We start from the raw sequence: 17,999 nt of genomic DNA, 5'->3' as shown, positions 1-17,999 counted from the left end.
TTTCCAGTGCCAGTGAACTCAGCCTCCAGAGGAATTGGTTTAAATCGGTTGTGATTGTATCGTCTTCCCAGCATATCTCTTTAAGTTCTTGATTTATTTTGGTATCAGTTGATATTGTTGAAGTTCAACTTATCGAATTCGCCTTTGTAATTGAGCACGTTACCCAGTCCCAGGCCGTTGGCCACGCAGGTCTGTACCTCGATTATGTTGTGATCTGAGATTGCAGTCTTCAACATCGTTAAGGGTGTTCCTCGGTCTGGTCGGCTCATCGATCAGCTGGCTTAAGAATGGAGAGTTAGAAAGATAGAGAAGTAGAATAGTGGAGAGAGGGAGGGGGGAGAGGTGGAAGTATAGAGAATAGAGGGGTAAGGGTGACAAGATAGGATAAGGCTGAAAGAGCGTCATTTATGAAGGGAGGGAGGGAAGGCAAGTAAATAGAAATGGAAGAAACAGTAGTTTGAGAGTTTCTTAACGGGTGTGCACGTTCTTAAGTGAGCTGATCTCACGTGACCTGGGAATTAATTACACTTCCTATTTTACTAACGAACATTTTGTACCTGATGTGACCTTTCAATCGTATATACCAACAGTTATTCTCTAGCCTCGAGTTAATCAAGTGAGTGTTATGGGCATGGATTTGTATATTTATATAGAAATTATTAACCTATTTTTGAATGTTAATTGGTTTTCTCTTTGCAGGTAAATGCTGCGCACCAGTTCGGTCAAGCGTGAGTGTGAGAGTTATATTCCTCCATTATATTTACTCTTGAAGCTGTGTATAATATTTACCTTTACCACCTCTTCATAGTAGAGTAGTACCCAAGGTGTGGACCATGAAACCCTGAGATCCCCTGAGTTATTCTAGAGATACGCGAAGCTTAGCAGTAAGTATTGCTCCTCCAGCCAGTAACTGATTTTATCAATTATCGGAGCCTAAAATTACATTAGTATGGGAGGGTTCGCGATTTTTTTTTTTTTTTGTACAGTTAGTGGTTCTTGTGCTCTATAAAGGTTGAGAAAACTGAGCTTGTTCATTCCACGTATTCATTGCCCTATATACTTCCTATCGTCCCTATGGCACGTTTCCTTATTCCGTCATAATTTTTGCCATCATAAATTTTTTAAAAATTCCAATGGTTAGACCACTCACAGTACTACTATCTCTTATAATTCATTTTATTGGTCTTCCACTCTGTGAAGAAAGATGCTCTTGTATGTCTTCTGTTCAGCTTCTCACTTTACAACTGGGGCCTCGCAACTCACTTGCACATACTACAAGGCTTCTTTATTCCTTTGTTCTTTTTAAAGCCTTATTTGTAGTTATATTTCCACTTTTTCTATCGCTAGCTTAGGCGTCTTTAGTGTTTCCTGTCTCCACCCACCACTCTTTCCTTCTCTCTCTCTCTCTCCAGATTCCTCCCTTCTAGAGAAATGCATAGATGCCATGTAGATAACTCTGTCACCATCTGTGGTTCAAGACGTCAGCCTCCTACCAGCAGATATAAGAAATATTGTCAGAGCGAAAGTAGGAGATTTTAGAAGGAAACTGGACCAATATCAGCCTGATTAACTTAGTTGTAATGGCTATGTGAGCCCTGCTGGTCTGGTTTACCAAGTAGCCATCAAGGAAGCCTGACCTCAAGCCAAGAAGCATGAGTAAAATAGCATTCGAAGGATGCCATAGACATGCTCAGATCTGCAATTTCACCTGCGTTAAATTTAGGTGTTGGTGTGCATCAAGATTCCTGTGTAGCGAGTACAAGCGAAACATTGTCTTGGCGTCTTTTGTTTTGGCGGTTCTTATTGTCCAGCCTGTCATTTTCCTTGCAGTTGTGATAGTAGCACTATTGACATCATTAACTTAAGATCTTCCACTCGTGTTTCTGAATAACCCATATTAAAGCTCAGTTCCCCAAGGCACTGTCCTGGCACCTTTGCTGTTTCTCATCCTCATGGCAGACATAGATATAACACTCATCACAGCTTTGTATCATTTTCAGATGACACTAAAATAAGCATGAAAGTCGCTTCGGTAGACGACACTTGAAAAATTACAGGAAGACATAAGTAGTACTTTCCAGTGGGCAGTGGAGGACATCATGACGTACAGTGATGGTAAGTTCCAACTGCTCAAGTATAGAAAAAATGTTGGACTCAAAATGAAGACTGTATACAAAAGTCAAGAGGGTCGTTAAATAGAACGAAAGGAACACGTGAAAGACTTGGGAATAATTACGTCGGCTGACCTTACTTTCAAAGAACACAATAAGACAAAGGTCACGACATCCAGAAGGATGACGGGGTGGGTAATGAGAACCTTGAAAACAAGGGAAATAATGCCAGTAGTGACACTTTTCAAATCAATAGTGTTTCCTCATTTGGAATATTGCTCAGTGTTGACGTCTCATTCACGGCAGGAGAAATATCAGAGCTGGAACAGGACTGACCTTTGTGGAATCCCCATACAGGAAACAGCACCGAACCTAGGACTGATCCTTATGGAACACCCACTCGGCATACGCACCCATTCGGACACCTCGTCACCTATCGATCCATTGCAGTGCTTTCCGTTCTATTCCTGCGTTTCTAGCTTTTGAACCGGTCGCTTGTGTGGTACTGTTTCGAAGCGACACTACCACACAAGTTCAACAGGATGCAGTCTTTCTCTCTCTCTCTCTCTCTCTCTCTCTCTCTCTCTCTCTCTCTCTCTCTCTCTCTCTCTCTCTCTCTCTCTCTCTCTCTCTCTCTCTCTCTCTCTCCCTCTCTCCCTCTCTCCCTCTCTCCCTCTCTCCCTCTCTCCCTCTCTCCCTCCCTCTCTCTCTCTCTCCCTCCCTCCCTCCCTCCCTGTCTTCTGTTACCTTGTCGTCCAACTCCGGTAGGTTTGTGACACAGGATTTCCCATCCCTGAAGCTGTGCTGGTTGCCATGTATGATCGCGTTCCTTTTTAGGTGCTCCACCACTCTTCTGATAATCTTCTCCATGACTTAACATATTGTACATGTCAGTAACACTTGTCTGTAGTATAATGCTACATGTCTGTCTCCTTAAAAATTGGGATTACAAGGTCCTCAAGCATCTTCATCATATATATGATTAATGTATCTCTCTCCCCTCCACTCCGGCGAGTACATATTTAGGATTTTAAGGCATTCATTTGCTCTATGCGAGACGTAAATGATATTTGAATCTGTTCTAGCCCTGATATCTCTCCTGCCCTGGACAACCGTTAACGCTGAACATCACTCTAATTAAGCGAGAGTGAGTTTAAGCTATTTGAATAGTGTCACCACTGGCACTACTTTGAAAGTTCTTATTAGCCACACAGCCATTTTCTTGGCCGTTGTGACACCTTATTGTATTCCTTATACAAAAGGTCAGTCGACATTATTACTCACAGGTCCTTCTCGTGTTTTTTTTTTTTATTTGTTAGTATTATTGCGTTTTGTACATAGTGTCCCTTTTGAGTTACTCATTCTTTCCTTATTGAATCAGTTGGAACTATTACCATTAAATGTCATGTTATTCTTACTGCCCATTTGAACACTGCTTATATCTTGGAATTTTTTTTGTGTGGAGAAGAGTTTTTACTGAACTGGCACTAACTAAGAGTGTCAGTCTATTCACCTAGAACCTGCAATCCACTTCAAGTTCAGTCAGTAATATTGTGAACACTTTTTCTCTACAGGGGGCTGTGTAAATATATACATAGTTGTACACTATTAGTGATTATCACAATGAAGCACACACTTATACATTGGTGCCAGTTGAACGAATAACTCTTTTTTCCTCTCCACTTCCCCATGCCCTTTGTCCTCGTAAAGCGGATTAATCAACTGATGAATATTTTACACCTGTGCGTGTTACCTGTGTGTGGCCCTCTTGTTATGAATGGGATTTGTGGAATTAAAATTTGCATGACGTTTAAGCTCAGAACCCAACTTCCAAGCAGCTGTTTTACAACTGGAGGTCAGTAATAACAGTGTTGATGGTGATAGAAGGTGTAGCTGGAATGTGACTTCCAGGCAGTTGCTTAATAATTGGAGGTCAGCGGTAACAGTAATGATCACATCTAGGTATGTACTAAAGTAGTTTTCGGTGGATATTAGTTCATTATGATGGTATCGTATCGGCCTGAAATTGAACACTGGTATCTGGAAAAATTTTGGTATCGTCCCATCACTAATCACCTCTAGTATTAGACTCAGATCATCGTCCCTGCGGGCTGGTCCCAGATCACGTCTCCCTGTTGACCAGGCAGGCAGTTCGTAAACTGACGCTACAGCTAACTATTGGTAATAACAGCTAATGGGACAGGATAGAAGACACCAGACGTTGGATTACCTTGGCGAGGTGGGGAGGTTTGAGCATCCTGGCGAAGTGGGAAGGTTTGAGCATCATGGCGAAGTGGGGAGGTTTGAGCATCCTCGCGAAGTGGGGAGGTTTGAGCATCCTCGCGAGGTGGAGAGGTTTGAGCATCCTGGCGAGGTTTGAGCATGTTGAGTGCTTAATCCGGCAACCCATTTTCCGGCCTAAACACTAAGCAAATATTTAATGATATCAAATTTTTGCTGAAACTTGCAGATTGTGGCAGAGTTAGAAATATAACTTGGACTGCAGCTAAACACATGGTATTTTGATTATTCTATGATCATATCTAATATGATAATAAGTAACCACGAAAGCGAGGACATTTTTTTTAAATAGTGAGGCTGACTTAATAATGGTACTAACTTATGATATCAGGTAATAATCAAATGGTTCTAATGCTCTGTAAGTGGTGAAAAAAAAAGATAGGTTTCGCATATCGTCAAAGGCTTTATCAATTAACTATGTAGTCGAAACGTAATACTAAAAGATCTTTGGTTATACCTCATTTTCTATCATTATACCTGACTTGCATCGATATTCATTTCTTTCAGAGTCAAACTACTTTTAGCTTTGTCTATAAAACCCCTAATTATCACTTTCTTAGTAATGTTTTCCATTTTATCGAAGCGGAACTCATTCCTCAACTTTAGCTTTATAGATTTGTTAATGCTGTTGTGTTATAATTTGTAAGGAGTCCAAACTATGCTGCTAAACTGTGTTGTATTTCACCTTGGTTTTATGCAGTATCATTGCCCTAGGCTTGACGATATTAGATGGAGTTTATATTACTCTGTCAGTTGATCTTTTATACATTAATGTTTCAGTGATCGGTTTTAAGGATTCTATTCTTGTAGCTCGGCTTGAGACCACATTAGATTTCTAGAAGCTAGTTTTGAATACAGTTATACATGTTACCGTCTTGTAAACATCTGTTTTGTATTGGCTGTTAGTTTCAAGAAGTAATTTTTTTTTATCTTGCATCTGATAAATTGAAAACGTTTCCCGTGTTGGTCTTTTATATATTACATCTAAGTTTTCAGCTTTCTCACTGCCAGATCTCCTAATGGTTTTAAACCAATATTGGAAAATGAATGGTGTTGGGATGGGAATAGATTGGCAAGAATGGGAGGGTGACACGGTTAGATAGCATGGAAGGGTAGAGGGAGAAGAACAAAGAGTATGAGGGATAAGGAGGGGAAAGCAGTAGCTGGAAGAAGGTGGGGATGGTGGAAAGTTGGAGGATGGAGGAAGATGCATTATAATTTACACCTGGAAAATACTGGAGGGATTAATGCCAAATCTCCAGACCGAAATTACTCCCTGTGGAAGAAGAGACTCAGCAGATGAGGTCAGTCTTTCCCGTTGACTGCTTGGTCAACCAAGCTATTTGTGCTAGCGGCTTGCAGGCCCACATAACCACCAAAGCCCAGCTGATCAAACACTTGTCGAAGGAACCTCTTCAACTTCTTGAAAACTTTGTTCCAGCAATATTTATTATATCTGTTGGTAATTTATCGAGTCTTTGGGCCACAGATATTGACAGTGTTCTCTGATTGTACCTTTTGTCCCCTGTGCTTCACCAGGTTTATTCCAGAGTTTCTTCAATATCTTTCACTCCATAAATTGTGATAAGAGTGTACAGGTTAGGGACCAGAGGTTCTCGAGTGTCTTTCCATGTTTTTATTTTCCAGCTCCGCTATGTCTTCTGCCTTAACAAGCTCTGTGAGCACAAAGCAAAATTGAAGTAGTGAGGACATAAGTCATGTAAAAACGTACAATCATTAGCACTGCTGATCCTGAATTGGAAAGTTCTATTTTTTAAGTGTTTTATTATGTCTTTACACTCATTGATAGGGTCTTCCTGCGTGCTGTGTCCTGTGCTAGTGTTGAGGTCTTCATTCCTGCTAATTATACCTAAGACATAGAAATTTGTCATCATTGATCATTGTTATTTTTATTTACCCATTGGAAGACTTTATTAATTTCTGCTCGTAGCTTTTGTGTTTTCTACTGAGGTGACTTGCATACTTTGATACTGTCTGCAGACGATGTGATGTTGTGGTTATTGGTTTGTCTGCTGTGAGGATGAGGACCGTTCATTGAGGCACTGAACTTTGTAGTATGTTGAGACTGAATTTTGTTTTGATTACTACCAGTGATCATGTAGTCATGTAATATATACTGCCATGTATACCCACTCCATAGCCTGGGAATGTTGGAGGTCACGGATGCTGACCCTAGTCCAAACGCCTTGGGCGAGGGCAGACACCTTAAAGAACCTACAGTAAACCACCGAGCAAGATTACTCAACGAACGAACCCAATTAGATTCAATACTACATCTGTGTACTTCAACTGTGTGGGATCTGTTCATTAGAAAATTGAATATCCTTTTCCCTGTTTTTTGCCATTTGCATCTGTTTACTTCTTTTTATGATCTGTTACTCCTTGGTCATGTATCAAATTTGAAAAGTCCTTGTAGATTACATCATTCTGTTTTCCTTGTAATTTTGTCATTGTTACTCAGTAGTTGTTATATACACACAATAGAACGGAAAAGTAATGTGAAGGATCTGGGAGTGGTAATGTCCGAAGATCTCACCTTCAAGGACCACAACAATGCCAATATCACAAAGAAATTGATAGGATGGCTAATGAGAACATTCAAGACAAGAGATGCTAAGCCAATGAAGATCGTTTTTAAATCACTTGTTCTCTCTAGGCTGGAATGCTGCTGTACATTAACATCCTTATTCAAGGCCGGTGAAATTGCAAATCAAAGAACCTTTACTCCACATATAAGTTCCATCAAACACCTTAACTACTGGGAACGCCTGGAAGCACTTGACTTGGACTCACTGGAGCTCAGGCGAGAGAGAGATTATAATCTACACCTGGAAGATTCTGGAGGGACTGGTCCCTAACCTGCACACAGAAATCACTCCCTACGAAAGCAAAAGACTTGGCAGACGATGTTACACCCCCAGTGAAAAGTAGGGGCGTCACTGGTACACTAAGAGAAAACACAATAAGTGTCCTGGGCCCAAAGCTGTTCAACAGCCTCCCACCAGCCATAAGGGGAATTACCATAAGGGAAGTACCATAAGGTTGTCTTCAAGAGGGAGCTGGACAGATACCTAAAGTCGGCGCCGGATCAGCCCGGCTGTGGTTCGTACGTTGGACTACGTGCGGCCAGTAGTAACAGCCTCGTTGATCAGGCCTTGATCCACCGGGAGGCCTGGTCGTGGACCGGGCCGCGGGGGCAGTTGATCTCCAGAATGCCCTTCAGGTAGACTTAAGGTAAGTACATGATTTTTCCTCTCTGAAGGCAGTCTTGACGATTTGGGTCTGCCTGGAGGGTGTTCGGTTGTCAACGCCCCCGCGGCCCAGTCCTTGACCAGGCCTCCCGGTCGATCAGGGTCTGATCAACGAGGCTGCTACTGCTGGCCGCACGTAGTCCAGTGTACGAACCACAGCCCAGATGATCGGGTACTGACTTTAAGCATCTGTCCAGCTCCCTCTTGAAGTTAGCCAGAAGGTCAGTTGGTAATTTTCCTTAGGCCTGGTGGGAGACTGGTGAACAGTCTTGGGCCCTGGTGCCATTGGTACACTTGGTGTACCAATGGCACCCCTAATTTTCTTTTGGGGTATATTGCACGGTCTGCCCAGTCTTTTACTTTTGTAGGGAGTGATCTCTGTGTGCAGATTTGGGACCAGTCCCTCTAGGATTTTCCAGGTTTAAATTATGATGCATCTCTTTCGCCTGCGCTCCAGTGAGTACAGGTCAAGTGACTCCAGGTATTTCCAGTAATTAAGGTGTTTAACAGAACTTATGTGTACAGTAAAGGTTCTCTGTACATTCTCTAGATCTGCCATTTCACCTGCCTTGAATGGCGCTGTTACTGTACAGTAGTAGTCCAGCCTAGAGAAAACAAGTGATTTAAAATGAGAGATTAAAAAGTGAGTGATTCTCTTTGGCATAAAGAAAATAGCTTTTTCAAAATATTTCTTGGTAGGTTTTCTTCGGGAAACCAATTTTGTGTTTGTGTCAGCATTGGTTGTGATTTTTAGTCAGTAGACCAGAATTGCAGTGTTATTGTAGATATCAAATGAATTTGTTGTGAAAGCGATGTTTTTGCTATCCCTGGGATTGATTTATTACTGGCAGTTAGTCATGTAATTCAGATATTGAAGAATTTAGCAGTTTGAACACTGACAGGAAAATTGATGAATTTTGTAATAGAACAATGAAGTACCATGGTGAGTGAGATATGGAAGAAACAGTAAGATCAGTAATGTAATGGACTACATGAAGAACTGTGAAACTTGGAAATTATGCCATAGAATATAGGAAGAATTTTTAAAATTCAGGACAGAATTATTTTTGTTTATGTGCAACACACCAGCCACAATAGCAATATTTTGTGTAAGGTTCTTGCCACTCACCCTAGGAAGGTTCTCTTTTATTTGTGTAAATTTCTTACTACAAAATTGGGAGGTGGTCTTGATGTAGCTTCACCTGGCAACATCAAACGGGTGGGCTGGAAGAAGGAATCTGGCTTTGGCAGGCTGTGGCAGGCTGGGAGGAGAAAAATGTGGGCCAGGCTCTGGGGACGGGTGTGACGGTGAGCACGAAGAGAGTAGTGGTGGCAGGCTGGGTAGTAGTAGCGGCAGACTGGTTGATGGTGGTGGTGGTGGCAGGCTGGTTGATGGTGGTGGTGGCAGGCTGGGTGGTAGTGGCGGCAGGCTGGTTGATGGTGGTGGCAGGCTGGGTGATGGTAGTGACAGGCTGGGTGGTGGTGGTAGGCTTGGTGGTGGCAGGCTGGGTGATGGTGGCAGGTTGGGGAGGGGGGGCAGGCTGGTGTGAGTAGCTATAACCTTGAAAGTGTCCTGCTATGGACCTCCACCTTCACCAACCACGCCCTTCTCTCCCTCGTATCTCTTCCCCCTCTTTCGCCTTTACCACCCTCAATTCTTTCCTCACCTCTTCCTAAATTCTTCTCTTACCATGCTTCTCGCATCACCTATGATATTCACCTCCTCTTCTTTTCATTTGCCAGGCCACCGCCGCTGACTTCTTTCCTTCTTCCTCCTCCTTCATTACTATCCACCTCCACCGACGCCACCACTTTCCTTCCTTCCCATCTACACCACATCCTCGTTTTCTATCCCCTCCCTCTCTCCACCTCTTTCTTCTACTTCCCCGGTTTCTCCAATGTTATAATTTGTGCTGATACCACAGTTGTAATGTTTTGTTCCCTCCCCATTATGGTCTATCCCATTATTTATTCCCTCTCTGCATTGTCTCCTTTCTCTTATTTCTCCAGACTCGGAACAATTGTGTTGTCCTGGCCATGTTGGTGTCTAGGTGAAATGCAGGGGCAGACTCTTATAAAGAGATCTCACTAAAACAGACTTTCGTCTGAGAAAATTCATAGGACGCAATACGTAGATATGTCCTTGGGAAGTGGCGGGCCTGGTAGGCCCTGCAGACTGGCAGCAAGTTACACAAGGTTTGGCAGAACACGAGTATCTGGCTCTCCTTCAACACGAATTGTCATTTTGAAACTATTCTCCGTCGATTGAGAATCTGGCGCACACATGTCTCCCATAGTCACCTGTTCGTAGATACTATTTTAACTATCTTGTGATGTGCCAGTGACTGTTTTATACTTTTCAAGAGTTTGCACGCGCTTACATATATATATATATATATATATATATATATATATATATATATATATATATATATATATATATATATATATATATATAATTACCAGGGTGCCTTTACGGATTTTGAAGAACGTTTAGGAGAATCTTCTGGCATTAACAGTTATATAGGGTTTTATTTTAACTTTGTAGGGTATTTTGTTCATGTTTGTAATTTTTGATAGTTAAATTTACCTTGGATGTTCTTGTGTGTATTGTATTTATTGAATGGTTACCTAGGACAAAGTGCTCTATAAATCTTAAAACTTCCTGCCTACTTATTTCCCTCCCGATCTTGATTTAGCCTCTCGCTTATATCTCCGTATTTTCATTTACATGTTTGTCTCCTCACTTGTATATCGTTTCTTCCCTCACTTCTCGAATATTCTCCCCTCTTCAGACATTTCTCCTCCCCCATCACCACCCGGCTTCAGCATCATTATTCCTCCACGTTTCTAACATCTCCCATCTCTTCTCAAACATCACTCCTGCCTCCTATTTTTAATTCGCCAGCAATATCTTATTTCCTTTCTTCTCTTCTTAACCTGTTGTACGTGTAGTCACCGACTTGGGTTTGTAGGGTCGACTCTAGATTCCTGACTCTCCCTCTTTAAAACTAACTGCTGTGTGATCTATGTTAGAAAGAACTTGTAGCATTATACCTTTGATATATCTTTGAAGAGTTTCGAGAGTTTATCTACTCTGAGCCCGGCCGTTGCTTGCCTGGTCAACCAGGCTGTTGCTGCTGGAGGCCCGCTTTCCCACATATCCATCACAGCCTGGGTGATCTGGCGCCTGGTGAAGATTTCCAGTTTCCTCTTGAAGGCTTCTACACTTGTTCCAGCAGCGTTTCTGATGTCTTCTGGTAAGATGTTGAAAAGTCTGGGACCCTGGATGTTGATACAGTGCTCCCTTATTGTCCCCACCGCACCCCTGCTCCTCATTGAATTTATTTTACACTTCCTCCCATATCTCTCACTCCAGTATGTTGTTATGGGAGTGTGCAGATATGGGACCAAGCCCTTGAGTATCTTCCAGGTATTTATTATCATGTACCTCTCATCCGCGCCAATGAATACATGTTCAAGACTTACAGGCGTTCCCAGTAGTTTATTTGCTTTATTGGCTCAATGTGAGCCGTAAACGATCTCTGTATTTGTTTCAGCTCCGATATTTCTCCTGCCTTGAACGGGGCAGTCAGCACTGAGCAATATTCTAAGTGAGGGAGCACTAGCGATTTGAAGTGTGTCACCATCGGCGTTATTTCCCTTGTTTTGAAAGTTCTCAATACCCACCCCGTCATCTTCCTGGCTGTCGTGATCTTTGTCTTGTTATGGTCTTTAAAAGAAAGGTCCGCTGACATAATTATTCCTAGATCTTTTACGTATTCCTTACGTTCTGTTTGGTGACCTTCTTGAGTTTTGTATATAGTGCTGTTCCTTTTGAGTTCTTCATTCTTTCCATACCTAAGCAGCTGGAAGTACTTGGTCTGCGGAGTCGAGTAAGCATGCAATATTATGGTGTCAAAATATATGCTGTCAACTTTTCCGTAAACATCTTCAATCTTTTTGTCCCAGCTAATCAGTTTCGACCTGATGCCTTACCAGATCACAATGTTGGAGGCTTGAATGCCAGTCATAAGAATATTGGAGGGTCTATAACAAACACCAATGGAACTGAACTAGTGAAATTTCAAAATTCACATGATAAATGTTAATGTGGGTACTATTGTGCCTACTTACATATATGACGGCATACTAGATCTGTGCCTTGAATTTAATATATCATATACTATGCATAGCTATCATAGTTAATTTCCCTCCCTTCCCAAGACTCACTGTCAGTCTTGATCATATTTCCAACAATCAAGGCGCTAAGTACAGCTAAATACCTGGAACACAGAGATAACTTCATTGTATAAGAATTACGAGCTCACTCACAAAAATTTCATGATTTAGTTGCCATCAATAAGAACGTGTTCACAGATCAAGGGAATAGAAAAGGACATAAATCTTCCACCATAAATGACAGATGCCATTGTAAGTACTATAATGATCCATAACTTCGCATGTACAACTCCAGACTTACTCAGAACTTTCCAAGCTGCACCAACAAATGCAAGTAGTAAACAAGAACTTCGGCAACAGGATTGGGAACAAATTTGTTAGTGGGTTAAATAGAGCTACCCCTTTAAATTTGGCCTGGAAAGGTATAAATAAAATAACCAGGAAAAAGAGTGGTAACGTTGCTCATCCCTTTCCTACTGAAATGCAAATGACCTCATAAATAACTGGTTCAAAACATCCAGGCATGAAAATCTCCCGTTTCATATTAGAAAACCCCAGAGAGTCTTAAACCTCCCTTCTGAAAAGAGGTTTAAATTGATTAATTTTATGAGCTAGAATATTGATGAGAGTGATTGCCTCTTCACCGAGAATGAATTAGATGATGCATTAAATAAAGGTCCATAACCGCCCCTGAAAATAATTGACTTATGATATCCCCAGAACTCTAAAGCAGGTAGGTCCCTGATAGCCCTGTGGTATCACTTTATAATCTGTTACAAAAAGCAACTGGATCTAAGCAGGATTCTACTGACAGGGCCGCATTTGACGATGTTGCCACCTCCCTAGTTAGGAACGATAACAACTATGTTGAGTTAGGCGTAAGAATTAATTAGTCGTCTACACTGCAAACGCAATTATTTGCCATCTTGATGGTGCTAACGTTAACTTATGGCACAGCTTGAGTCTGATTATTACTGATTGTATGTCATCACGGAGGCTCTTCACACTCATAATGACTATGACAACATCATAATTGTTGAAGCCAGAGATAGATACTGAAAAATCCATCACTCATTGAATTATTCCTTCATGATAAAGTTGATACGTTAGCCAAAAAGTACCCTGAAGTAAAATGTAAAATATAACTTAGGTGTGTCTGTCTAGCATTATGAATAATATTAGGAGAGAAGTAAATGATGATATTGAATGTTACAGGAATGTACATAGAAGCCTGAGTAGATCTGTAACCCACTATGATAATATTAACGTTCATAAGTACGTTAATGGAGCAACTTGCAAATTGAACAGACTGACTGATGTTGTAGTAGCCAGACATAGGCTTAGTCACAAGTACTTCTGGCAGTTTGTCAGACACATGGATAATAATCAGACCAAATGCAGTCTGTGATCAACCCTGTGGTCACCATTTTGAACATTGTGCTTAATTGTCTACTTATTGAGGAATATATAGATAGTATAATAACCTATGTGATATGTCGCGATGCCTTATTAGTGAAAATAAGATACCAAAAAGATAAGTGAACTGTAGATATTAATCCAGATCTACTCTTGTAAACCCTTTTGGGACCTAGTTCCTGGGCCTTTTGTGTATCCATATGCTCTTTCGCTACCGTCCAGAGGATATATATGGGGTGCACAATAAACTAGCAGCTTCGACGACAAAATTGAATCTGAATCCTGTTAGACGACTTCAACTGCCGTTTCTAGTTTACGTCTTAGACTTAATTATACTTTTGAAACTCGACTACCCTGAGGGAAAAGTATTAATTCTTAACATCCTCATGTCTTTTGTTGCTTTCACCTATGGCCCTCCTTGTCCCTGGTCCTCGTAATTAATAACCCCCCCCCTCCTTTCCCCTCCCCTCGGCCACATCATTTCCACATAAAAGAAACACGTCTTAATCATGTCACTTAGTTCTCTCCCAGTCCGTCAGGTTCAGTTCCTTCAAACTTCTGATTATTAGGAGTTTTAGGTATTCCAGTTAGTTATGTATTTGAATTGATACCGGTATATGCAGTGAAAGTTCTCTATACATTCTCTAGGTCTGGAATTTCGCCTGCCATAAAAGGGGGTGTTAATATACATTGAGCATCCTTTGTTCTAAATGGTTTTGTTGTCCCTTCATCATTTCTCATGTGATGTGGCTGTTACTGTTGTCCACATGCAGTCCAGTCTACGAACCACAGTCCAGCTGGTCAGGTACTGATTTGAGGAACTTGTCCAGTTTCCTCTTGAACACAGCCAGTGGTTTATTGGTAATTCCTCTTACGCATAGAGGGAGGGCGATGAAGAATCAGGGACATATGACACTCAGTGAGTTCCCTCTTAATGTACTCGGGTCGTCGAACCCCTGCTTGAGGTACTTTGTTGTCATATGGTCGATTTCAGTGTTCAGGTTTGGTACCAGTCCTTCCACAGTTTTCCAGGTGCATATTATGATGAACCTTTCTTCTACGTTCCAAAGAATACAGTTGGGATTTAAGCGTTCCCAGTAGTTCAGATGATTGAGTATAAATGGGGAGTGACAGTTCTCTACGCATACCAGCTCATCATTCTCGTCTGCCATGAAGAGAGCCGTTATTTATTATTTTTATTAACACTTCGGCCGTTTCCCACCGAAGCAGGGTGACCCGAAAAAGAAGAAACCCTTTCATCATCATTCACTCCATCACTGTCTCGCCAGAGGCGTGCCTACACTATAGTTAAAAAACTGCAACGTATCAACACCCCTCCGGAATTCAGAGCGCAGGCACTGCTAGTATACAGCAATATTCTAGCCTGGGGAGAACACACGACTTGAAGACTTTATTATTAGCTCAGCATCCCTAGTTATTCAGTTTGTCATTTTCCCTGCGGTAGCAATGGCAACATTATGATCATTGAATGTGAGATCGTCTTACATCATCACTCTCTAGTTTCGCACATGAAACTTTTGCTCTATTGAAGGATTCGAGTTTGTCCAGTATTTCGTAACAGTTTTATTTCCCCCATTATTCCGTAAAGAAGCAATTGAAACTTGCCCTCGTTAAGCATCGTAGTGTTATCTGAGGAACACTGGAAGACTTGATTTACATCTGCCTGAAGATTCGCCTCGTCTTCGACTGACGCTGCTCTCATTGAGATTCTGTTGTCATCAACGAAGGATGTTACGTGCTATGATTTATGTCCTTGTCTTGCTATGATTTATGTCCTTGGTGTCTATCACATATTTAATGGCTCACTGAACACACCTGTCTCACAGTGTCCTTACTTTTGCGCTCTTGTTTTTTCATTATAGAGAATTGTTGCAAATTTAGGTTTCATTTGTATAATTTTGCTGATGTCTCTTAGCTCTTCTCTCTTAGGCACTGTATGAGGCTTTCGTTTTAGCTCAGGTTCGTTCTGTAACCAGTTCCATTTTCTGTCGTTCTTGCTACTGTGCTCATTTCCTCGAAGTTTACATTAATGTTATTAATCTCAGCGAATTTTAGTAAACTCATTATTTATTATGGTCCCTGCCAAATATTTAATTATTCGGATTCAGTTTGTTTGAAGTAACGTATTGACCAGTTTTGTGGGGCTGCTCTGGTGTAGTGTGTGAGCGCGCGCACATAGCTCTGAACTGTAATTAGGTTGTGATTCGAGTTTGATATGTACGATACCTAGTGTTTCTTAGTGTCATCGTTGTTTGCGAATATTAAGTCAAGGTGTTGTCCAGTCACGTCTGTTTAATTACTTGCTACCTTAAAGTTAATTTGTCACTAAGTTCTGATAGTTTGCTGCATGTGATGGTTCCTCTAAGCTCTCCACTGGAACTTGTATTTCAGTCTTTGCTATACTCTTTCATTTGATGAGTCTTAACTTAACATCACTCAGCAAGATATTTGAGGCTGGGTTTAGGTTTGTCTTGGGTGTCATTTAGTTTCCTTTAATCTTCTAAACTATTCCAGATTGTTTTCCCATAGCCTGGCTGGCTGCGAGAGCAGTACATCCGTGTCATTATTAGGGGAAGGAGGATCGAGCCTCTATTATTCCATTTACCTCTAATGATTCTTATACAAGAATAATAACTGCATTTTGGTTTTTTATTTTTCCTGGCAGCACTTCACCGGCATCATTTTTAATATTGATCTTGTTGCAAATTCACTTGAACATACCTATCGCACCTCGTCTATTCCATGTCATCTTGAATCATTATACGTTTAGTATAACCACCCAGGCTTCTTTGTTTGTACTGTCAGGCTCTGCATTTGACTGTTATTAGGCTACCTATAAAATGGATTTTGTTATTGCTTGGGTTAATACCTCGAATTTTTCGAAAAATTAAATATTTTATTTGTGCTTGGATTTTTTTTTCGTTAATATCTGTGGGTGTGGTGCGGCAAGTACTGGGTTATTGTGTGTTCTGTCCAACAGGACCTGAAGGTTACCTGAAAACGATTCTGGAGAGTCACAGCACCTGCGTCCCGGTCTTAGATCAGGTCTTTTGTTAGATGGCCTATTTGTCCTCTAGTCATTTCCCTCTTGAAGACATCTAGAGGTGTATTAGCAGTTCTCCTAAGCCTAAGGTATGAAACGAGTGTTGAAAAGTCTTCGTCCTCTTACAATTACCTGAATTGTCTGTGTTCTCCAATACATCGCTGTTTTTTATTAGTGGTATTTCGCACCGTTTGCTGGGCCTCTTATTTTCGTAGGTAGTGTTTTCGGTGTACAGATCCGAGACCAATTTCTCCAGGATTTTCCTGGTGTAAATTGTGATACATCTTTCCTCCGTTCTAGTGAGTACAGTTCGAGGGACTTGAAGCGTTCCCGATAATTTAAGTGTTTGAATTTATGAAGGCAGTGAAAGTTCTCCGTACAGTCTCCAAATCTGCAGTTTCACGTTGCTGAGAGCGACTGTTAGTGTACAACAATATTTCTGTCAAGTGAAGAACAAGTTACATGAGTAGGATCATTGGCTTGGCATCTCTTGTTTTGAAGGCTCTAATTATTCGTCCTAACATTTTCCTTCCGGTTGTGATAGTAACACCGTTGTAATCCTTGAATTTGAAATCTAATGTTATCACTCCTGAGTCTCCTCACATTTATCTTCTGCTCTATTGAGTAATTTGAATTTGCTTTGTATTCTGTTCTAGGTGTTATTTCCTCAAATTTTTCATAGTAGAGTAACTAAAAATTGTCCTCATTGAACAGCATTTTTTGTGATCCACTTTACACCAGCCTTGGTTTTAATTTCCAGGGTCACTTGAATGTCCTCGTGGGTTGAGCTCGACTGATTCTTTGCATATGGAACTCCTTTCCAGAATTTTAATTGTTTAGTGATTCATTATACATTGCTGGGGAGCTTACAGTTAGTGAAATGATATCTGCTTGTGTTAAGGAGTTCATTGCATTCGTTTGGATGATCGTATCTTGTGGTGAAAGTGAAGAAATGAACAATTGTGGAGTTCATGGAAATGTTCATGTTTTTGGTGTGTGTGTGTGTGTGTGTGTGTGTGTGTGTGTGTGTGTGTGTGTGTGTGTGTGTGTGTGTTTTACAAGTTGTCAGAGGCACTTGCGACAGACACTTGCCCTGTTTTGTGTGCGCGCGCGCGTGTATTAGTAGTAGTAGTGGTGGTGGTTGTGCTCGTCACCGCGCTTCTACCCTAATACTGAATACTCTGTAATATGGCTCGTCTAGGTGTTCGACTTTTATCTGTGGACCTTCACATGTTAAATAAGTTTGTCTTTTCTGTATATCAGTGTCTTGTTCTCGATTCATGGCTCCTTTCCCGGCCTCTCAACTTGCGTTATGTTGCAGGTTTGCAGGTCTGATTCTGGCAGTGACTCACCCATATAGACTGACATTTCTACTCGTCCCCTGGCCAACGCTGGAGTTGTCGATCAATATTCTTGCCATGTAATGGGTGGGGAGGATGGGCGTAGCCACCGAGGATGGAAACCCTAGCCTTAGTGGTGCTGGAATGGGGGATAGATGGGCAGGATGGAAGGGTGACACACGGTTAGATGGCATAGAAAGGTAGAGGGAGAAGAGCAGAGGATGAGGGATAGGGAGGAGGAGAAAACAGCAGCTGGAATAGGCTGAGGACGGTGGTAATTTAGAAAAATGAAGGAAGATATATATACAGTCGA

At 41.4% G+C, this 17,999-nt stretch overlaps 1 protein-coding gene across 5 annotated transcripts in view; it reads left to right on the top strand.

Annotated features, from left to right (window-relative positions):
* The window catches only part of gus (splA/ryanodine receptor domain and SOCS box containing gustavus), an 843,229-nt gene that overhangs the window by 122,482 nt on the left and 702,748 nt on the right, over nt 1-17,999 (top strand). The window contains exon 2 of one of the 5 annotated variants that reach the window (XM_053772374.1): nt 700-728. The exons of the other annotated variants lie outside the window; for them this stretch is intronic. Coding sequence (XP_053628349.1) covers nt 700-728 — 29 coding nt within the window. The remainder of the gene's footprint in view (nt 1-699; nt 729-17,999) is intronic. 5 annotated transcript variants of the gene reach the window in all.

This window comes from Cherax quadricarinatus, chromosome 23 (genome assembly GCF_038502225.1).
Source record: "Cherax quadricarinatus isolate ZL_2023a chromosome 23, ASM3850222v1, whole genome shotgun sequence".
NCBI classification, from domain to species: Eukaryota; Metazoa; Arthropoda; class Malacostraca; order Decapoda; family Parastacidae; genus Cherax; species Cherax quadricarinatus.
Note: the sequence above shows the minus strand (reverse complement) of the source record. Positions and strands in the feature narration are given on the sequence as shown.